Source organism: Lytechinus variegatus, chromosome 4 (assembly GCF_018143015.1).
Source record: "Lytechinus variegatus isolate NC3 chromosome 4, Lvar_3.0, whole genome shotgun sequence".
NCBI classification, from domain to species: Eukaryota; Metazoa; Echinodermata; class Echinoidea; order Temnopleuroida; family Toxopneustidae; genus Lytechinus; species Lytechinus variegatus.
In genome coordinates, this window is record NC_054743.1 from 45161375 (window position 1) to 45178799 (window position 17425).

Consider the following 17425-nt stretch of genomic DNA (forward strand, 5'->3'; position numbering starts at 1 on the left):
AGTGCAGAATCATGTATTTTCGATATATATTTGTTTATAAATGTGTTCTTGGACTCGCACCTGAATACTACTCAAATTATTTTCAGGATCTTAATAAAACCCATTCGAAAAATACGAGGCAGTCCGTCAGACACGATCTTGTTATTCCAAGGTGTCGTTCTGATTATGGCAAACATACTTTATTTTACGCCTGTCCAAAACTGTGGAATAGCCTGCCGGTTATCATACGTGAATCATCATCTTTACAGTCATTTAAATACAATCTTAAAAAGCATCTCAGGTCGATTGATAATTAAGGTTTTTGATGGCACCCGCTACTTTGTAAAATCTATATATTTGAATGTTCGAAATAATCTCTTTAATTTTACAATGTCCATTATTGATGTATTCGCAATTCTACTTACATTTTCTTGCATATACTATGTCATTTTGAATGTTTTTATCTGTAAATATTTTTTGTTTTTACCTTCTTGTGTATAGGGGCCCCATGGGAGATCAACTGATGTTGAATGGGCTACCCCTTGAATAAACAATAAACAATAAACAATAAACCCCTATTTTCACTACTTCGAGGAGTGTTCTGTCCGCGGACGTTCCGTGAAATTGACCCCTTTTCCCGCGATTTTGGTAACGGTCATGCGGTCCCCAAGTCATATTGAGTGACCCCACCGGGAGTTTAACCCCCCCCCCCCCCCGTACATCCAGCACAGCGCTGAGTTAGCAGCTGATCTGAGCAGCGATTGGTCAAACTCCTTTGATCACGTGGTAAAATCGCCAGCTTAATTGCCCATTATTTAGCCCAGCGGCCAGCTGCAGACGTGTACTGTGCCGATTTCTGTGAGGATGCGTTCCAAGACTTTTTCGTTTGGTCGGTTCTGCGGCGTCATAAGCAAGCAATTGGTGCCTGCCAAGTCTAAGGTTACATCTCAACTGCAGTATGCGAGCCTTCATTCCAGCAAAAGTCTGTGCAATGATGGTCAGGACTCGGGGTAAATATATGGACCTGGCTGCAGACCATAACGATTTTTTTCCAGTTCAGTCCCACTCGCTGATATTAATGCTGGGTCGTGGCTCGTGCCCACTCACACTTAGCCTGGGGCGTTGTGGGGAGTGAGAGTTACTTATATACTGTACGTAGCTCACTCCCCACTAACGCCTGGAATCACCGTACATGCCTTTGCGTGTAGCCTGGGATTACCCATGGTGAACCTAGACCTAAATCACCAATTTTAGTTAGGCCTAGGCCTATAGTTTTTCGCCCAAAGTTATGTACATGGGCAAGTTTTATGTTTACCCCCATTTGATTATATTTGTTTTATTTTTCATGAAATTGAAATGAATAGTCATAAAATTGAAAGAAATTAAGAGCAATAGCGTTCACTTACCCCTGTCTGTTTGCGCCGCCATTTTGATTTCTTTTGTTATGATACCTAGATACACACGCGTGCAGAGCTGCAACTTAGATTTAAAAAATACTTGCATTTGTCAATAAATATCACGATTTGTAAAATATTTGTTTCGGTTGAAAAATATGAAATAATTTATATGATATCGATAAAAAAAATATTTTGCGATTCCTGATATCTATCGGCAGATGCAAATATTTTTTAAATCCAAGTTGGCGGTTTGACTGCCAACTTCGTACCTGTGATACGTGTACTCGTCACCTGATTGATGGGTCATTTCTTCTTCAAGAAGAACTGACCGATCTTGATGTAAGTTAGTCTTGAGCCCATGATGATGATGGCTTTTTTTTCAATCTGACATATACTTCTTCATCATTGACCAGGCCTTCATATATGTATAAGAGCACCAGGTAAATAAAGATGGATATCCCTTAGATTTTAGAAATTCATCTTTAGATAAAAGAATCACGTAAAATATTTTTATTTCATTATTAATTAAAGAGGAAGTTCACCCTGACAAAAAGTTTATTGTAAAAATAGCAGCAAAAATATTTAAAAATATTGCCGAAGGTTTGAGAAAAATTCATCAAATAAAAAGTTATTAGAATTTCAATTATTTGATTTGTGACGTCATATGCGAGCAGCATTTCTACATAGCGAATGGTAAAAAATCAATGAAATGTCATTTTCTCAGAAAATTGAAAATGGTTTTCACTGTAACTTTTGTATATCAATATAGACAAATCTTTTCACATCCGATCATGAAAATAAAATAAAATTAAGTCATCAGGAGCCATACAAAATTTGAATTTCATACATTTTATATTACATAACACATGGGGCAGCTGCTCGTTTATGACGTCACAAATCCAGAATTTAAACTCTAATAATTTTCTTACTCTTTAACGGATTTTCCTCAAACCTTCACCAATAATTTTTACTATTTTTTTCTGCTATTTTTACAACAAAGTTTTCTTCAGGGTGAACTTCCCCTTTAACTAGGCCTAGATCTACACCCTCCTACGCCTAATGCGTAGGAAAGTTCTAAAACATCTTCAGTAAAGCGTTACAAAATGAAGGTTTCTTACCAGATTGATGTCGTGTAGACCCCTCGATCCACATGTAAGCAACGGAGATACAATAGCAGTAAATCACGTAATAAATTTTAGTATTTGTGAAATAATATTTTTTATCTATAAATTGTTTTTCAAAACGGCATTGCTTATCAGAAGTACGTAATACATAAGCGGTTGAAGGGTCGACGCTATTATATTTGCGTTGTGAAATAATTTTGGTCACTCTAAAAAGGTAGGCCCTATCTTATTACCTAACGTGTGTTTTCTATTGGAAAAATTTAGAAAACGACAAAATCACTGATAAGCTATTTTGACCATATTTTATTATTATTAGAATATTAAGACTTTGAAAATGTGTTTTTGACAATTTTTCATCATTTTTCTATTCAAGTTCCCTTTGGAAGGATGTTGCAAAGTTTTGAGTATATATGAAATTATTTTCTGACGCGTACGATGCACATGTTCGGTAATACAAGGTCGGTCAGTAATACAATCACTATACTGTAAACTAATTTTGTGATATTAATGCTTAGCTCTAAGCTAGGGCGGCCCAAATGCACGTTAGTGGAGTCCCAGTTTCTTAACACCGTAGGTAAGTACTATAGGGCTGTTACCTATCTAGTAGTACGAGGTTAGTATGCTATACCAAGGTACTACCTTTGACACTGAACCGCGTTTGACCCTGGATTTTTAAGTCGCTGGCAATCATCGCTTCATTGCAAAAGTGATATTTGCCGAAACCCATTCTTGCTACTCTAGGCATGATCAGGGGTTTTTCCGGTGAGTAGCCATACAATTGTAATTAGTTTTCAAATTTTTCAATCAAAATCATACAAAAGCCTACCTCGGCTCACCCAAGGGTGCATTAATGCCGCCTTGTACAGGAAAATTGAAGGCACGGCGCATGCAATATTGCAACAAACTCCAGTGAATTTCAGAAGAGGTTTTATGAAATCAAGTCCTACAAAACTTACCTAACGATATGAAGTCAATTCCCTCTAATATGATGAATACCCCTCAAATAGCGTCATTTAAGCGTTGATTTTTCTTCTCAACAAAATATGGAGCTTGCTTCTATTTCCCAAATTTTTTGTCTAATTAGCTAAAGAGGGCTCACGATTAATCTTCATATCAAATCAAGGACACTACAAGGGAAAGACTAGGCACAAAAACTAGAGATTGTATTCAATGGGCGGAAATTGTTTCGGCATTACTTCTATGCGTTTGAGATCGCATGCTTGATCTGTAATTAAAATCATAAGTCAGAAAATAAAAGAGATTTAGTCATACACTGTCGGTTGGACATGGACCCCCAACATCTTACTACTTTTTGGGGGAAAAGTAGTGGCATCTAATTAAATATGCAAATTAGATCTTTTCCAAGGATGAAATGTCCCATATGTAACATTTTGAGGATGGTTTTTTTTTAGTTTTTTTTTTCAAAATACAATACCTGTATAGTTGAATCTCTTGGAAGTTCTAATTTATTGAGTATGAACATGTTATAAGGCACACAAATTTTCAAAATGAGAGTTTACCTTATAATTAAAAGTTAATTAAAAAAATTGATACCAATTGGACACATGTGTGGGGAACATTTAACACAATTTTTTGATCATGTCACGCCATGTGTGCCAAAAAACAGCATAAAGTGTGAAGTGGGTCTTCTTGTAATTTAGCCTACATGTAGTCAATGTGATGGCAGCAGCACTGGTACATTGAGTTTTCTGAGACCAATGTATAAGGGAGAGTGTCTTTACTGGCTGTGTGCCTAGACTTTATTAAAGTAGATTATCTTTCCATCAAATCTTTTCACGAAATTCAGACTACATGTATACATGAGAAAAATCAAAATTCCACTCCATATTTATTACAGCTGGTCTTCTCTTGTTGGGCGTCACTTCCTCACACTCAAATATTTCACAAAGGGTGAGATCGAGCAACTGCTGTGGACCTCGGCAGACTTAAAGATCCGCTACAAGCAGAATGGGGAGGCCTACAGACCCCTAGAAGGGAAGTCGGCTGCTCTGATATTTGAGAAGCGTAGCACTAGAACAAGAGTTTCTAATGAAACAGGTAAGATTCCATTGCCTCTTGAAACCGAAATGCCCTCCATGTTAGGAAGTACAAAGTCACTCAGTAGTCATCCCATCCAAATTTATCTTATATTGGCTTCAGGAAACAAAGCCATCAACAAATGCGACTAGACATTGGCAAAAACAACAAAAAGTGGCCAGAAATAAATCTTCAACTAAATGTGAGGTCTATTGGAAACCGTCATGGTGGTTAACATTCTGTCACAACTGCGATATGTTACATTAGTACATAATGCGTACATGTACAAGATAATTAAATTTTATGGTCCATATTCTTAAAAAAAAAGTTTTTGTTGCACCTTCTTCGATAGCATACATGGAGTACGCATATTTCTTGTATTATCACGCTTCATGTTAGGATTTGTCAGTTTTTGCCCAAAGCATCTCATGTGTGATGAAATAAGAGTGATTCTGTACAAAAAAATCTGCATCGTCCATGGATTCGTACCACGATGCACTAAAAAAAGGAAAATCTTTAGAGAACACAGACATGTTTACAAGCCATGTGCAATAGGCCCCTTAATACCAAAAATCAATATACAATGTACAAGTGATGCACAGATGTGAGTGATTTGGTAGGTTTTATAGCCAACACATGGCTAGCCATGTAACTGGTAAATTTGCCGTGCGTCCGGTAATTACTTATGCGTGGCAAATTTACCAGATGCATGGATGGCCATGCGTTCGTAATCACGATACTTTATATGCATGGTCATAATTTTAATTTGCCGAAAAACCCACCATTCTATATAACAAATGATACACAGGTTTGTTTGTGCATTGGCAGGACTAGTGATAATGCGGTAACTATGGAAACTAGTCTAACCCACTCGGTTACGCCTCATGGGTTTGACAAGTTCCATTCCTTATGCCCACAATACTTTAACCAATGCACTCACATTGTGAATATTTTTTATATTATATGAGCATAATGTAATTTAAGGGACTTTATAAACCCATGAAGCATAGCAGAGTGGGGTTAGAATAGTCTCCATTGTTACTGCATGCTCACTAGTCCTACTGATGCACAAACAAACCTGTGCATCATTTGTTTTATAGAATATTTGAATTTCTGCAAATTTTGTTTCTTTTTAATCATGTTTAAGTAATTACCAACGCGTGGCTAGCCATGCATAAGTAACTACCGGACACATGGCAAATTCACCGGAGCATGGCTATAAACATAATGCCACTTTGATCCTGCTCAGAATGGTGCTCCATTGTTTTGTCTATAGATGCTGAAATGGGAGGATTAGAAACAAAAGGACACAAGCCTGGAACTAATTCAGATTTTACATGCGACTTGGATATCTGTAAATGTGCCTGCAGCCAATTTCACTTTGATGATCCTCGGGGGGGGGGGGGGGGGGGGAATTTGCAAATGTACAGTATGCACACAAATGTAGTGCAGTATGTGCCTCAATTTGAGTGCTGAAGCTTCAGTGCATCAATCAGTTATGTTGTTATGTGATGAGAAGACATATCTCACATATTCAATATCATATCAATACATAATCAATACTTCTACAGGAAGTACATGTACATGTATACCAGCTCCAACTTCCATTAGAAAAGTATTACTCATTCTTCTTCCAGCTAAACTTCTGACGCACACACATTTTATGGGTTTCTTATTCACTACATTTCATGTTCTCCCTAAAAGGTCAATGCGCCTAATTCAGAGTAAAGTTATGACGGTACAGAATGTTTTGGTCAAGCATCCAAGGTTGACCAGCACCTGTTTGATCGTAAAGAGTCTAGACCAGACCAATATAAAAGGGGTTCACTTCTGAACCAAAATCACATTACTTTACAAATTGTTCCAGCATACAGACAGCTACAGTAGAGTTTATATTTTATACTGCACAATTTATATTATCTTCATATTCAGAGTATAGTCACCATCAGACTTACTTATCATCTTCAAGAAATATATATGAACTGTACACCTTGCATTGATTTGCCTCTTATTAAGTCTGTTTGAAAGTAAAAGAGCAATAAGATCCAACACAACATTATATTAAATATTTATCATGTACATGTAATGGTGATGTCTTTTTAATTGATGTCATATTCAAACAGGATTTGCTTTGCTTGGTGGACATGCTGCTTTCCTATCACCTGCTGACATACATCTTGGTGTCAATGAATCGGTTACAGATACAGCAAAGTAAGGTTGTGCTCGATCCTCACTCTGTGCTCCTCCCCCACCCCTTTCTCTCTGTCTTTGTCTTGCTCTCGCCCGTGCACTTTTGAGACCAAAATTGCGACCCAAATCCAATGCAAATAGTATTTATAGCAAAAAATCATAAATGTACCACTATTTTTTCCTTTTGCTGAATCAAATCAATTGATTTCATCTTGAATATGGTAAAAAATAAAGTCTCAAACCAAAAAATTAAAAATCACAGAAATACATACGAAATTAAAAAAAATCATTAGCGTAAGAACGTGTTTACCAAGAGTCTTACAACTAACAAATGAACTACCCTCTATTGCCTGGGCTTATTTGAAATGGCATTCTGGGGGTGGGGCAATTCCCTTCCTGCCGGGCATTGATAGCATAATCGTGTCATGAATCAATAACCCGGGCCATAATTTGTTGAATTCAAAAGGGGATATACATTTGCCTCCCCAGAAAATTTATGGATCGACCATATGGTGCCTCTGTTTATTCACGCACTTTTACAAGAGTGCATTTTATTGGAGTGCATGAAAGCAAAGCATAGTTATGTACAAAAATATGCTTAGTTCCTAGTGCAGCTGAAACTTCCTTTGAGAATACTCGCCCAAGTCATATTTTCAATCAAATTTTTATCTTCCTTTATAGAGTCTTGTCTGGATTTGTTGACATTGCTCTTGCTCGAGTTTACGACCATGAAACTCTCCTCACCTTATCAACAGAGGGCTACATTCCGATCGTCAACGGTCTCTCTGAGATTTACCATCCCCTCCAGGCTCTGGCGGATTTCCAAACCCTCCAGGTATTATATGAGTATGTGGTCTTAACATTTTTGCGTTTTTGCGAGCGGCCCCTCAAAAAAAAAGAGCCGAGAGTCATTTTTTGTGACAGATTGGTTTAAAGACTGTTTTCTTGAGTCTGAAGTATTTTTATGGAATTTGATTTTTAATAACTAGCAAGGATATCAAGGAATTTAAGTACATTTAGGACAATTACAGACCCTCATTCAAGAAAGAAAAAAAAACCCAAAGAACATAGAATCCTCTTTTCCCATTCAATTTTTGCCTCTCCAAACCTTTTAATGAAAGCTCTCCACTTCCAGTGTGAAGAAGAAAACAATATGATGTTTCGTAATGTATTAGCTGCATAAACCCTTAATGCCATAAACACATTTTTTTATAGTTTCAACGAAGATGAAGCAGTGACGATGTTGCAGTGATAATTATCTGCTTCTTTTGTAGTAATCAGCTTTCTCAGATAAAGAGATCCTTGTGGAGTGCAGTGTTATATTAGTACATTAACTTCAGTTCATTAGTGGCAATATAAAGCCATAGATGAAGGAATGGCTTTGTTTGTAGTATCATTAATTTGAAACCTGAATATTGCAGAAATTGATGTACCTGAGAATATCTTGTCCTCTTGATCTTGTTCTCATTTTGCATATACATGTACATGAGGATGATCTGAGCAAATTTAGTCATCGCAAGATCAAAGGTGACTTCAGATGAAGTTTACCGGAGTGTGTAGTATACATGTATTCTTGGTCAGGGGATGGCAGAGGCATAATGTTGACTCTATTCAATCTGGAACATTGATGTAGTTTTCTATTTTGTTTTTTCATCATCTTCATGTATGATAGGAGCACTATGGTTCTTTGAGAGGGTTGACCGTAGCATGGGTTGGAGATGGAAATAACATTATTCATTCCCTTATGATGGCAGCTGCTCCTTTGGGAGTCAACGTGAGAATTGCAACCCCCAAGGTATAACCAAACACCATTATTTATCTCCTTTAAATGATGGTGACTGACAGAGTTTGCAGTGAGACTGTGAATGGATGGATAAATAAATGGATGGATAAATGAATGGATGGATGGGTTGATGGATGAATGAGTGAATGAATTAATAAATAAATAAAAATTGATAGACAAATAAATAAGTGGATGAATGAATGAATAAATAAATGAAAGGATTGATGGATGAATGAATAAATGGAATTATGGATGGATGAATGAATTAATTAATGAATGGATGGATGGACGGACAGACAGATGGGTGGATGAATGAATTATTGAATGCATGTATGATAAGTAATTATTGAATAAATGTTGTAAAGGCTCAAATGAATGGATTCAATTGAGTGAGTGATTGGGTGAGGGAAGAAATGTTTGTTTATTCTTGAAAAATAATGAAAAATCATGCATCAAATAATGTATTGCTATAAAATTTGGAACATCTTGAAATTTATAAAGCAGTTTAAAGAAAAAAATACCCCCCTCCCTGAAAAAGTGACAATGGTGCTTTTTAGTTTCATTATCAATTGTGATGTGATATTCTGTCAGTACTTGATTTCTTTTTTGAAGTTCATATTTTTTCTTCAATATCCAGTATTAAAAACAGCATACAGTATTATGTGGAATTCACTTCTTGCCAACACATTCCCTTAGCTCCCAACATGGACAGATATATGATTAATGTTCATTCATATTTAGCTTCATGTGAAACCTTGTACATGTACTTTCCATTTAATTATGTGTTATTACATGGCAGTCATGGGCCACTTTTCGACAACATCAGCCCCCTCCCCCCCCCAAAAAAAAATGATAATAATAATTCTCTCCTGCATGTGTGCATGGTAGATTGCTTGAAATCTGTCAAATAAATGAAAAATGCATGCATACAGCAAGGTTCTTGTACGTGATGCTAGTTGATGTAGAGTTTACCTCCCAGGCATGGAATTATGCATTGCTGTTATTTGTGTAACTGCCTGTTAAAACATGGCCGAAACAATACATGTATATTTTTGGTGAGCTCCCCAAACCTTGTATTTCCAAATTTACAAATCTTGAAGACTTTCCAGAAAAAGATGTGTAGTAGACTTATCCCAACTTGTAGCAACCTCACTTTTCATGGAAAAAAACCCAGACATCCAACCCCTGCAGAAAACTCTTTCAAATGGAAAATTAAGTTTGCTACATGCATACAGTATGTAAGAATTTTGAAATAAATATTTTTTTCTGAATTTTGAGATGCAGTTTTTTTTCAAAGGCCTATCAACATTATGTTATTATCGCACATTCGTATCATCTTTTTTTTATTCATAGGGTTATGAAGTCTTCCCACAGGTAGAGAAAGATGCAGCTAAATTGGCAGAGCAAGTAAGTGTGTTATCATATTGCATTATCATGTTGCACGTTACGGAACCCAGTACTGCTGGATAATGTCCCAAGGTGGCCTTGTCAACTGTAAAATGTACGGTTGAGGGAGGGTTCACCCCCCCCCCCCTTATTGCCTGGCAATGGGGAAGATCAGGTCAAATTAATTACAAAATGGATTATGAGTCGCTGCCAAAGGCTTGATATTACATTTAAGGATACTTTGAATTGTATAGGCCCTACATGGAACCAATAGAGACCAGGATGACTACTGCTAGTAATAAGACAAAATGAATTTGCTGAAACACAAATTATACATTGTATTTTTAACAATATAATTGCAAGCATAAATTACACAACTTGTAATTAGTATTGTGTGGCACATTGCAGAGTATGTAGTAGATCTGGGCCCAGTCTTACAAAGAGTTGCGATTGATCCGATCAATCGTAACTCTATGGAAATCCATCAGAATCGTAATTTTTTCCATGAAAAATTGGCACAATGTCCTTTGTATGAAAAGAGAAGTGCATTGAATTTTCAAGAAAACAATTCATGCATGAATATACATCGGAGAAAATATTTTGAACAAACATGCATAATAGATGTTGACGTTGCTGGCCGTCCATAGCTGCGATCGATCGGATCAATCATAATATGGGGAAGAATTGGGCATTGGGTGACCGGCAGAGAGAAAGAAAGTTGAAAAAAATCTCAAAACCACTTCGATGACAAAATAAAGATATCTACTAACATGAACTTGGCCTCTAAGTGAGATTGGATAGCCCATTAGGAAGAGCTCAGGGCCCAGCCTTGCAAAGAGTTACAATTGATTTGATTAATCCCAACTACATGGAAATCCATCATTGTCATGGTCTTTTTTCTACAGGAATTTCGCACAATGTTCTTTGTGGACAAAGAGAAGCTATAAACTGAATGTTCAAAGAAATGATAGCTGAATGAATAACCATCATATCTGGAAAGTATTTTGAACAAACATGTATTGTAGATGTTGATGTCGCTGGCTTTCCATAGTTGCGGTTGATCGGATCAGTTGCAAATCTTTCCCTCACATTCCTTTTCTGCAGATATTTTTTCAAACGTAGCAATTTAAGCGTTTCATACTGATAGACATGGCCGTACGATTGTGCCCTTATTGTGATGTCTCTCCATCACACGGATACTTAGAGTTTGGACGACCAGCAATATACGTTAACATGTTTCTATTCCAAAGAGATTAAAAACCCATTGAGCACTGCAGTTTTTTTTATCACACTCATAAATTTACATTACATGTACATGTAGGCTCGAATTCACAAAGGTGGTTTTGAAAACCCACGGTTGAGTCCATGGTTTATGCAGATTTCCTGTATAAATTGCGCTTAATTTAGCACGTGTATAAAACATGTCCAATGCTGATGCGCGCTTTTTGTCATAGTGTGCCAAATTGACACCTGTTACCATGGGTAGATACGCTATTTTATTCATGAGTCCACTGTTTGAAGAGTGGACTCATGAATAAAAACAGTGGACTCGTGAATAGAATACGGTGGATAACCACGGCAACAGGCGTCAATTTGGCGCACTGTAACAACAGTGCGCATCAGGATTGGACATTTTTCATACACGCGCCCGATCCGCGCTAAATTAAGCATAATTTGTAAAGGAAATCTGCATAAACTGTGGACACAACTGTGGGTTATCAAAACCACCTTTGTGAATTCGGGCCGTAGGGTCAGTTGAATATTTCTGAAGTTTTCAATTTTTTTGCGCTGCTTTGTGTGCTATAGACATATAGGCACAAGTTAATTGGTAGATCCGCGAGGGGCTCACTATTGTTAAATGCATAAATTATGATAAAATGTGATGCTAAAGGGGGTGTGCACTGTGTGTGGTCTCTCATTGGCTATGTGTGATAAATACATAGTCTTAAAATATGTTTTCAGATACTACAGATGATAAATTTACCTACAGTGTATAATTCCATTTGTATAGAGAAACTACTAGTATTATGTTTTAAGAGGAAAAGTACCGGTAATTCATTTGATACCCAAGTGTTATCATAATTATTGCAGTATAAATGTTTTGAGTAGTTAATTAGCATGTATCATTCAAGTGGGTGTATATTACTGGACTAGACTAGCATTATGGGTCAGGACCCTTGCCAGGTATGAGTAGTTGAGGACTCGAGATGGCGCTTTTGGTTTATATCTGCTTTAAGATATCTAGGTGAACAAACTACGTCTCATTGTATTAGTCTCTGCCAACTCTTGTCTGACCTAAAGGAATGAGTTAGCAACTGAATAATGTTTTTGATCCCTTGACAATGTAACAAACTGCTTTAAACCTGTTCTGTCTTTTGCTTCAACAGTACGGTACATCCTTCTACTACACCAATGATCCTATGGAAGCGTGTCAAGGGTCAAATGTCATCGTCACAGATACCTGGGTCAGCATGGGTCAGGAAGAAGAGAAAGCAGAGAGATTGAAGGCGTTTGATGGTTACCAGGTCAATATGAAGGTATGCAAAGCAGAGGGGAAACAAAGAATGGATTTTCCCTCAAAAAAATGATTGGTTGATATAGATAATGATTATTTGTATATTTTTTTATATTTCCACCCATTTGTTCACTTTTATTAGAATTAAAACTAAATTTAGGATAATTTCCCCCTTTGAGAATAGCTATAAGCTATAAGCCATAATGAAACCTTTGGAACAAGTAAGCTTGTGTGGAAACATAAAAATCAAAGAAAGTTTGAGAAAAATCAAGACAAATAATGAGTAAGTTATGAGCATTTGAATCATCTTTGTCACATTGCCAATTTAAGGATCTCCATAGCATTAGTGATCGCATTATTCAAACGCTCATAACTTTCTCATTATTTGTCCAATTTTTCTAAAACTTTCATGGATCTGTTTCTTTGATTTTTCTGTTTTCACAAAAGCTATCTTGTTCCAAAGGTTTCGTTCTCCTTTAATGAAAAATGTCTAAGGGAGTAAAATGGCCCTTGATGGGCAGTCTTTTTGCTTTGATATATTTTGTTGAATAACCTTTTTTTCATAACTGAACACAAAACAGGTTGTCTGTTTGAAAATGATTTACTTGTACTTTCCTTTTTTAAGGGATAATGAAAACGCATGATATCAAGGTTTAAGGGGATAATTTTGATTAGCATTTGTGGTCAAATGAGAAAAGCTCTCTGCTTTTATTTTGTACAGTCCTGTGTAAAAAGTCTTTTGTATGTAAGCAGTCTTTATATCGTGGAACAAAGTGCAATGTGGCACCAAGAAAATTATTCCCTGAAGATATTATGCAACTCTTTTTTATTTCCAGTCTTGTTCATATGGCATTTACTAGAACATGATATATAAGATGGGTTGTATGAGAGAAGGCTTCTGATTGGTCAGTTGCCCTCTTCTTGCAGTTATGTAATCTGGTATATGGCCACAATTGTGGCATATACCAGTAATTTCTGCAAGGTGCATGCAGAGCTGCCAAGTAGTACGATTTTCACATATTTCATACGGAAATCAATTTAAAATACAGCACTACGCTTTTTCATGATAAAATACACGAAAAAAAAAACAAATTAGAGAAGAAAAGGTATTGTTCGCCCCACCAAGCATCCGGGAGCTTTCGGGCGGAGATGAAATAATGGCAGCCGTGTGTTGCTGCCCTCCCTGTTCAATGAGTTATGCTATCATCAAGGCTTTTAGATTAGAATTTCCGATATCCTGGCGAATCAGTGCTGGCGACAAGTTCCAAGCGCAAAGCAGCGGCTCAAATCGCGATATATAGTGACTGGTAAATACGTTTGTAATGATGATGACGTCATCCAAGATGGCAACTTATGTTGACCACAGGATCGAAGATGACGATATTTCGATCATCATTTGAAAGGCATTAACGGTAACTGCTGTCTAAGGTACAATATTTCTGAATTTCATACATTTTTCCATAAATATGGATGCAAATTCTTTTTCACAATGTGACAATTTATGTACAAGAAAACGATTGGAAAATCAAATGCCAAATGTTAGATCTAACGTTACTGCTAATTTAGTATGTTGTCTGTACGTATGGGCCTCCAAGCTCTTCTGTCTATGTATTGGTGAGTGAGCCAATGCAGTACAGTGAAACAACCAAAATACAGAGACTGAAGCTTTTGGTCTCGTGTGGGGTGCAAATGTAAGAAGTGATCAAACTTTGCCATTATGCATGCATATTTATCTCACATGGTGAAAATACAGATTTATTTGTCAAAATACCGATTTAGGGGGATAAGAGTAATGAAAATGTAAAATACAACTTGGCAGCTCTGCACATGTAGCTGGTGTATAAACTCTACAAACCCCACAAGCGCGCATGATATCTAGGCAGCAGTGCCCCATCCAGCAGACTGCACGCATACGTTGCACCTTCACTTTTTACTGAAAGCGATGAATTAAATTGTATTGTGATGTCGCCTCCTAAAGCCTTGCAATGGTAGGCCTTCATTTTGGACAGTTCAGATTTATTTTCACACAATATCAAGTCAGAAGTGTTCCCATCTGATATATACATAGTATATGCTAATTGTGGTTCAATATATAATATCATTTGTATACATAAATTTCTAATTTCTCTTGTGCGTTTATTTCTCATATAAACGCACGCGAGAAATTTGAAATATATGGACGCTCATATCATGGTATATTGAAATCCTTAGCATGCGCTATGTGTATGATTTTGAATTAAATTATTTTACATTACAATGTAAGCAAATTTATAACTAAAATGAACCTAAAGACAAGAGGCAGTAAATTGTATGGCTTCCTTATTGTATCCGGATAACACTTCCCCACACTCCATCAGATCGCTTGCAGGTTGAGTGCATGAAAACCTTCCCAGATACCATTTTCGTCTCCAAAATATGGTTGTGATTGGAATCAACTGGTAAAGCCCCAGTCACATATAAACATGGATCCTCAATATTTTTAACGGCAGTTACAGAATGATCCGTGCAGTTTTGGAATTGTTTTGCCCTGCATGGAGCATCAACGAGCACGGATGTCTGTTACACACAGCCCCGGTGGGGTCACTCAATATGACTTGGATCAACTGGGTGTCATGTCAGCTACACGGACCATGCCGGATTGCTCTGCCAACACTGCAGTCCAGGGATGATGCATGATGTTTTTGACCCGCAAAGCTTGCCCTGTTGGCCTCCTGCGGATCTCAAAGGATGCCCAAGGCGTCTGTATTGATCTCTAGCCTGACCACCCTGAAACTGGTACAAGGGGGTTCGGCATCGACATGTGACTGGGGCTTAACCCTAACCAGCACGGGCACTTAGGGGTATTGCTGAAGCACCCCCCCCCCCTTTGAGATCTTGGCTGTGGAATGGTCATGGAATAGAAAATGTTGAGGGGGTTGATTCAACCTCCCCCGGGTATTTCAGGGTTATGTTTATGCAAACTGATTCCTTTGTATTCATACTGGCCTTTGATTATTACTAAGTAGTCTCTTTATTAACCTAATTTTTGCATGTTGACTACTGGAACTTTTGAGAATTTTAAGTATTCAATTGTCAATAAAACAAAAAGATATGCTTAGTTGTAGGACCTAGGAAAATGAATCTAAACTGCTTCCTACAACAATACCAAACTCAAAACCTAATGAGTATGATGTATATTTTTATTTTGCTGATGTAGATGTGTGGGGTAGCCCAGAAGGACTGGACATTCCTCCACTGCTTGCCCAGGAAAATGGAAGAGGTGAACGATGAGGTGTTTTATTCTCCTAGATCCTTGGCATTTCACGCTGCAGAGAACAGAAAATGGACAGCAATGGTAAGTATCTTGTGGGAGATAAATTTATTATTTGACATTTATATCCTCCCTAATATACTGATCAACCCTATGTTCAGGGAGAAATATAAACATGACAAAAATAATGAATGAGGAACATCATTGACACTCTGATATGCATATCACTTAGATGTGCATATAATTGTTTTGTGAAAAGTAAGGAAAATTTCAAATGTCATAATTTTCTTATTTATCATCTAATTTTGATGAAATTATCAGCGTGATGATTGCTTGAATTTTTCCTGGATTAAATTTGACATTTTTTCTTGGCTGGAGTTAACTCTTCTTTTTTTCTGTCTGATTTTCTTGCAGTCCGTCATGCTCTCTCTACTAAAGGATCACACACCAACAACGCCCAAACCAACATACTAGGAGCATTGCCATCGAAGACCTTGCATTTTAGATGGATTCTCATCTGCACCGAGTCAGTATCATGAAGACAGTTCTAATTACATTTTATATGTAACTTGTGTATTCATCCTTGTTCCAAATCCCTAGATTTCAAATACTGTCCACATCCGATATTACTAAATGTCGTGATCCCTCAGGCACTTGATGCATTATTGATAAAAAATCAATGTGTACAATTTCTGACCTCACCTTTGAATTGATGAAGTTTTAGTCTTACAAAGACATAAACTCTGCAATTTATTTTGTCTGACATGAAGCCTTTATGACTATAAGCCAGAGACAAAATTGTAGGGGGGGAGTATTCAAGTCGGTCGCCGGTGAGGCGCATACAGTACCGGACAAGCTAAAAATGAATTCACATCCTACCGGGTACCCATTCATAGCACCTGGGTCGAGAATGGCAAAGTGTGGATTAATGCCTTGCCAAACGATGCCAGACCGCATTGGATTTGAATACATGACCCTCTGTTTGCAAGGCGAGAGTCGGCACCACCAAACCACCGCTCCTTAATCAATAGTGATTTGCATGTTGGTACATATATAACTTTGATAGAGATTTATAGTTCACTATGGTGTCTTGTACAGGACTGTTTGGTTAGTAGAATGGGTAATAACAATGAAGTTTATATGACACCTAGATAGATCCTTGTGATTTGACTGGTTGTTTGATATCGTTCATTCAGTCCATTTTGCAATGACGTCATCAGCTGTGCAATTTTGGATCCATTCATCGTGCAATTTTGGATCCATACAATTTTGTCCATTGCACGTGCTCACCGAGCCTGCGCCTGCAGGCACCAGCAGTACGCGTGTTATAATGATGTAACAATGAACATACCAAACTCGCACTGCATGAGCATGTTTGGCATCAAAATTCATGAATTTCAAATGAAGAAAAAAACAATTTTTAGGTGTCATATAAACCAAATAATGATTTTTTTCATTCATGCAATGGACAGAATACTTCATTCGGTGAAAGATGAAATAATGATCCATTCAACTCGGCTACGCCTTGTTGAATGGATCATTTCATTTTTCACCTCATGATGTATTCTGTCCATTGCACTCATTAACATTCATTATTTGTATAATATTAATCGGAAGACGCAAGAAAGTGGTAAACTAATCCTCTATATTGTGTCACCTTCAATTTCCCATATGTCGAATATTCACTGAGGAAATCTTTAGACTAGATTATGCAAATCATGATATACTGTTACTGTACTTATCTCCATCGAATTTCTTCAAAGT

General features: G+C 37.1%; 1 protein-coding gene across 1 annotated transcript; it reads left to right on the forward strand.

Moving 5' to 3' along the window:
* The first annotated feature begins 812 nt into the window (after positions 1-812).
* On the forward strand, positions 813-17092 carry LOC121414165 (ornithine transcarbamylase, mitochondrial-like). Its single transcript, XM_041607238.1, has 9 exons — positions 813-989; positions 4359-4558; positions 6661-6748; positions 7409-7562; positions 8400-8522; positions 9864-9917; positions 12284-12433; positions 15608-15745; positions 16076-17092. The coding sequence occupies exons 1-9, from the start codon at positions 844-846 to the stop codon at positions 16133-16135; spliced, it is 1113 nt and encodes a 370-aa protein (XP_041463172.1). The 5' UTR covers positions 813-843; the 3' UTR covers positions 16136-17092.
* Positions 17093-17425: the final 333 nt, after the last annotated feature.

Coding starts and splice junctions, on each gene's coding strand:
- LOC121414165 (XM_041607238.1), top strand. CDS start 844: ATGCGTTCCAAGACTTTTTCGTTTGGTCGGTTCTGCGGCGTCATAAGC. Junction 4,559..6,660: donor AAGAGTTTCTAATGAAACAG/GTAAGATTCCAT, acceptor ATATTCAAACAG/GATTTGCTTTGCTTGGTGGA. Junction 15,746..16,075: donor ACAGAAAATGGACAGCAATG/GTAAGTATCTTG, acceptor ATTTTCTTGCAG/TCCGTCATGCTCTCTCTACT.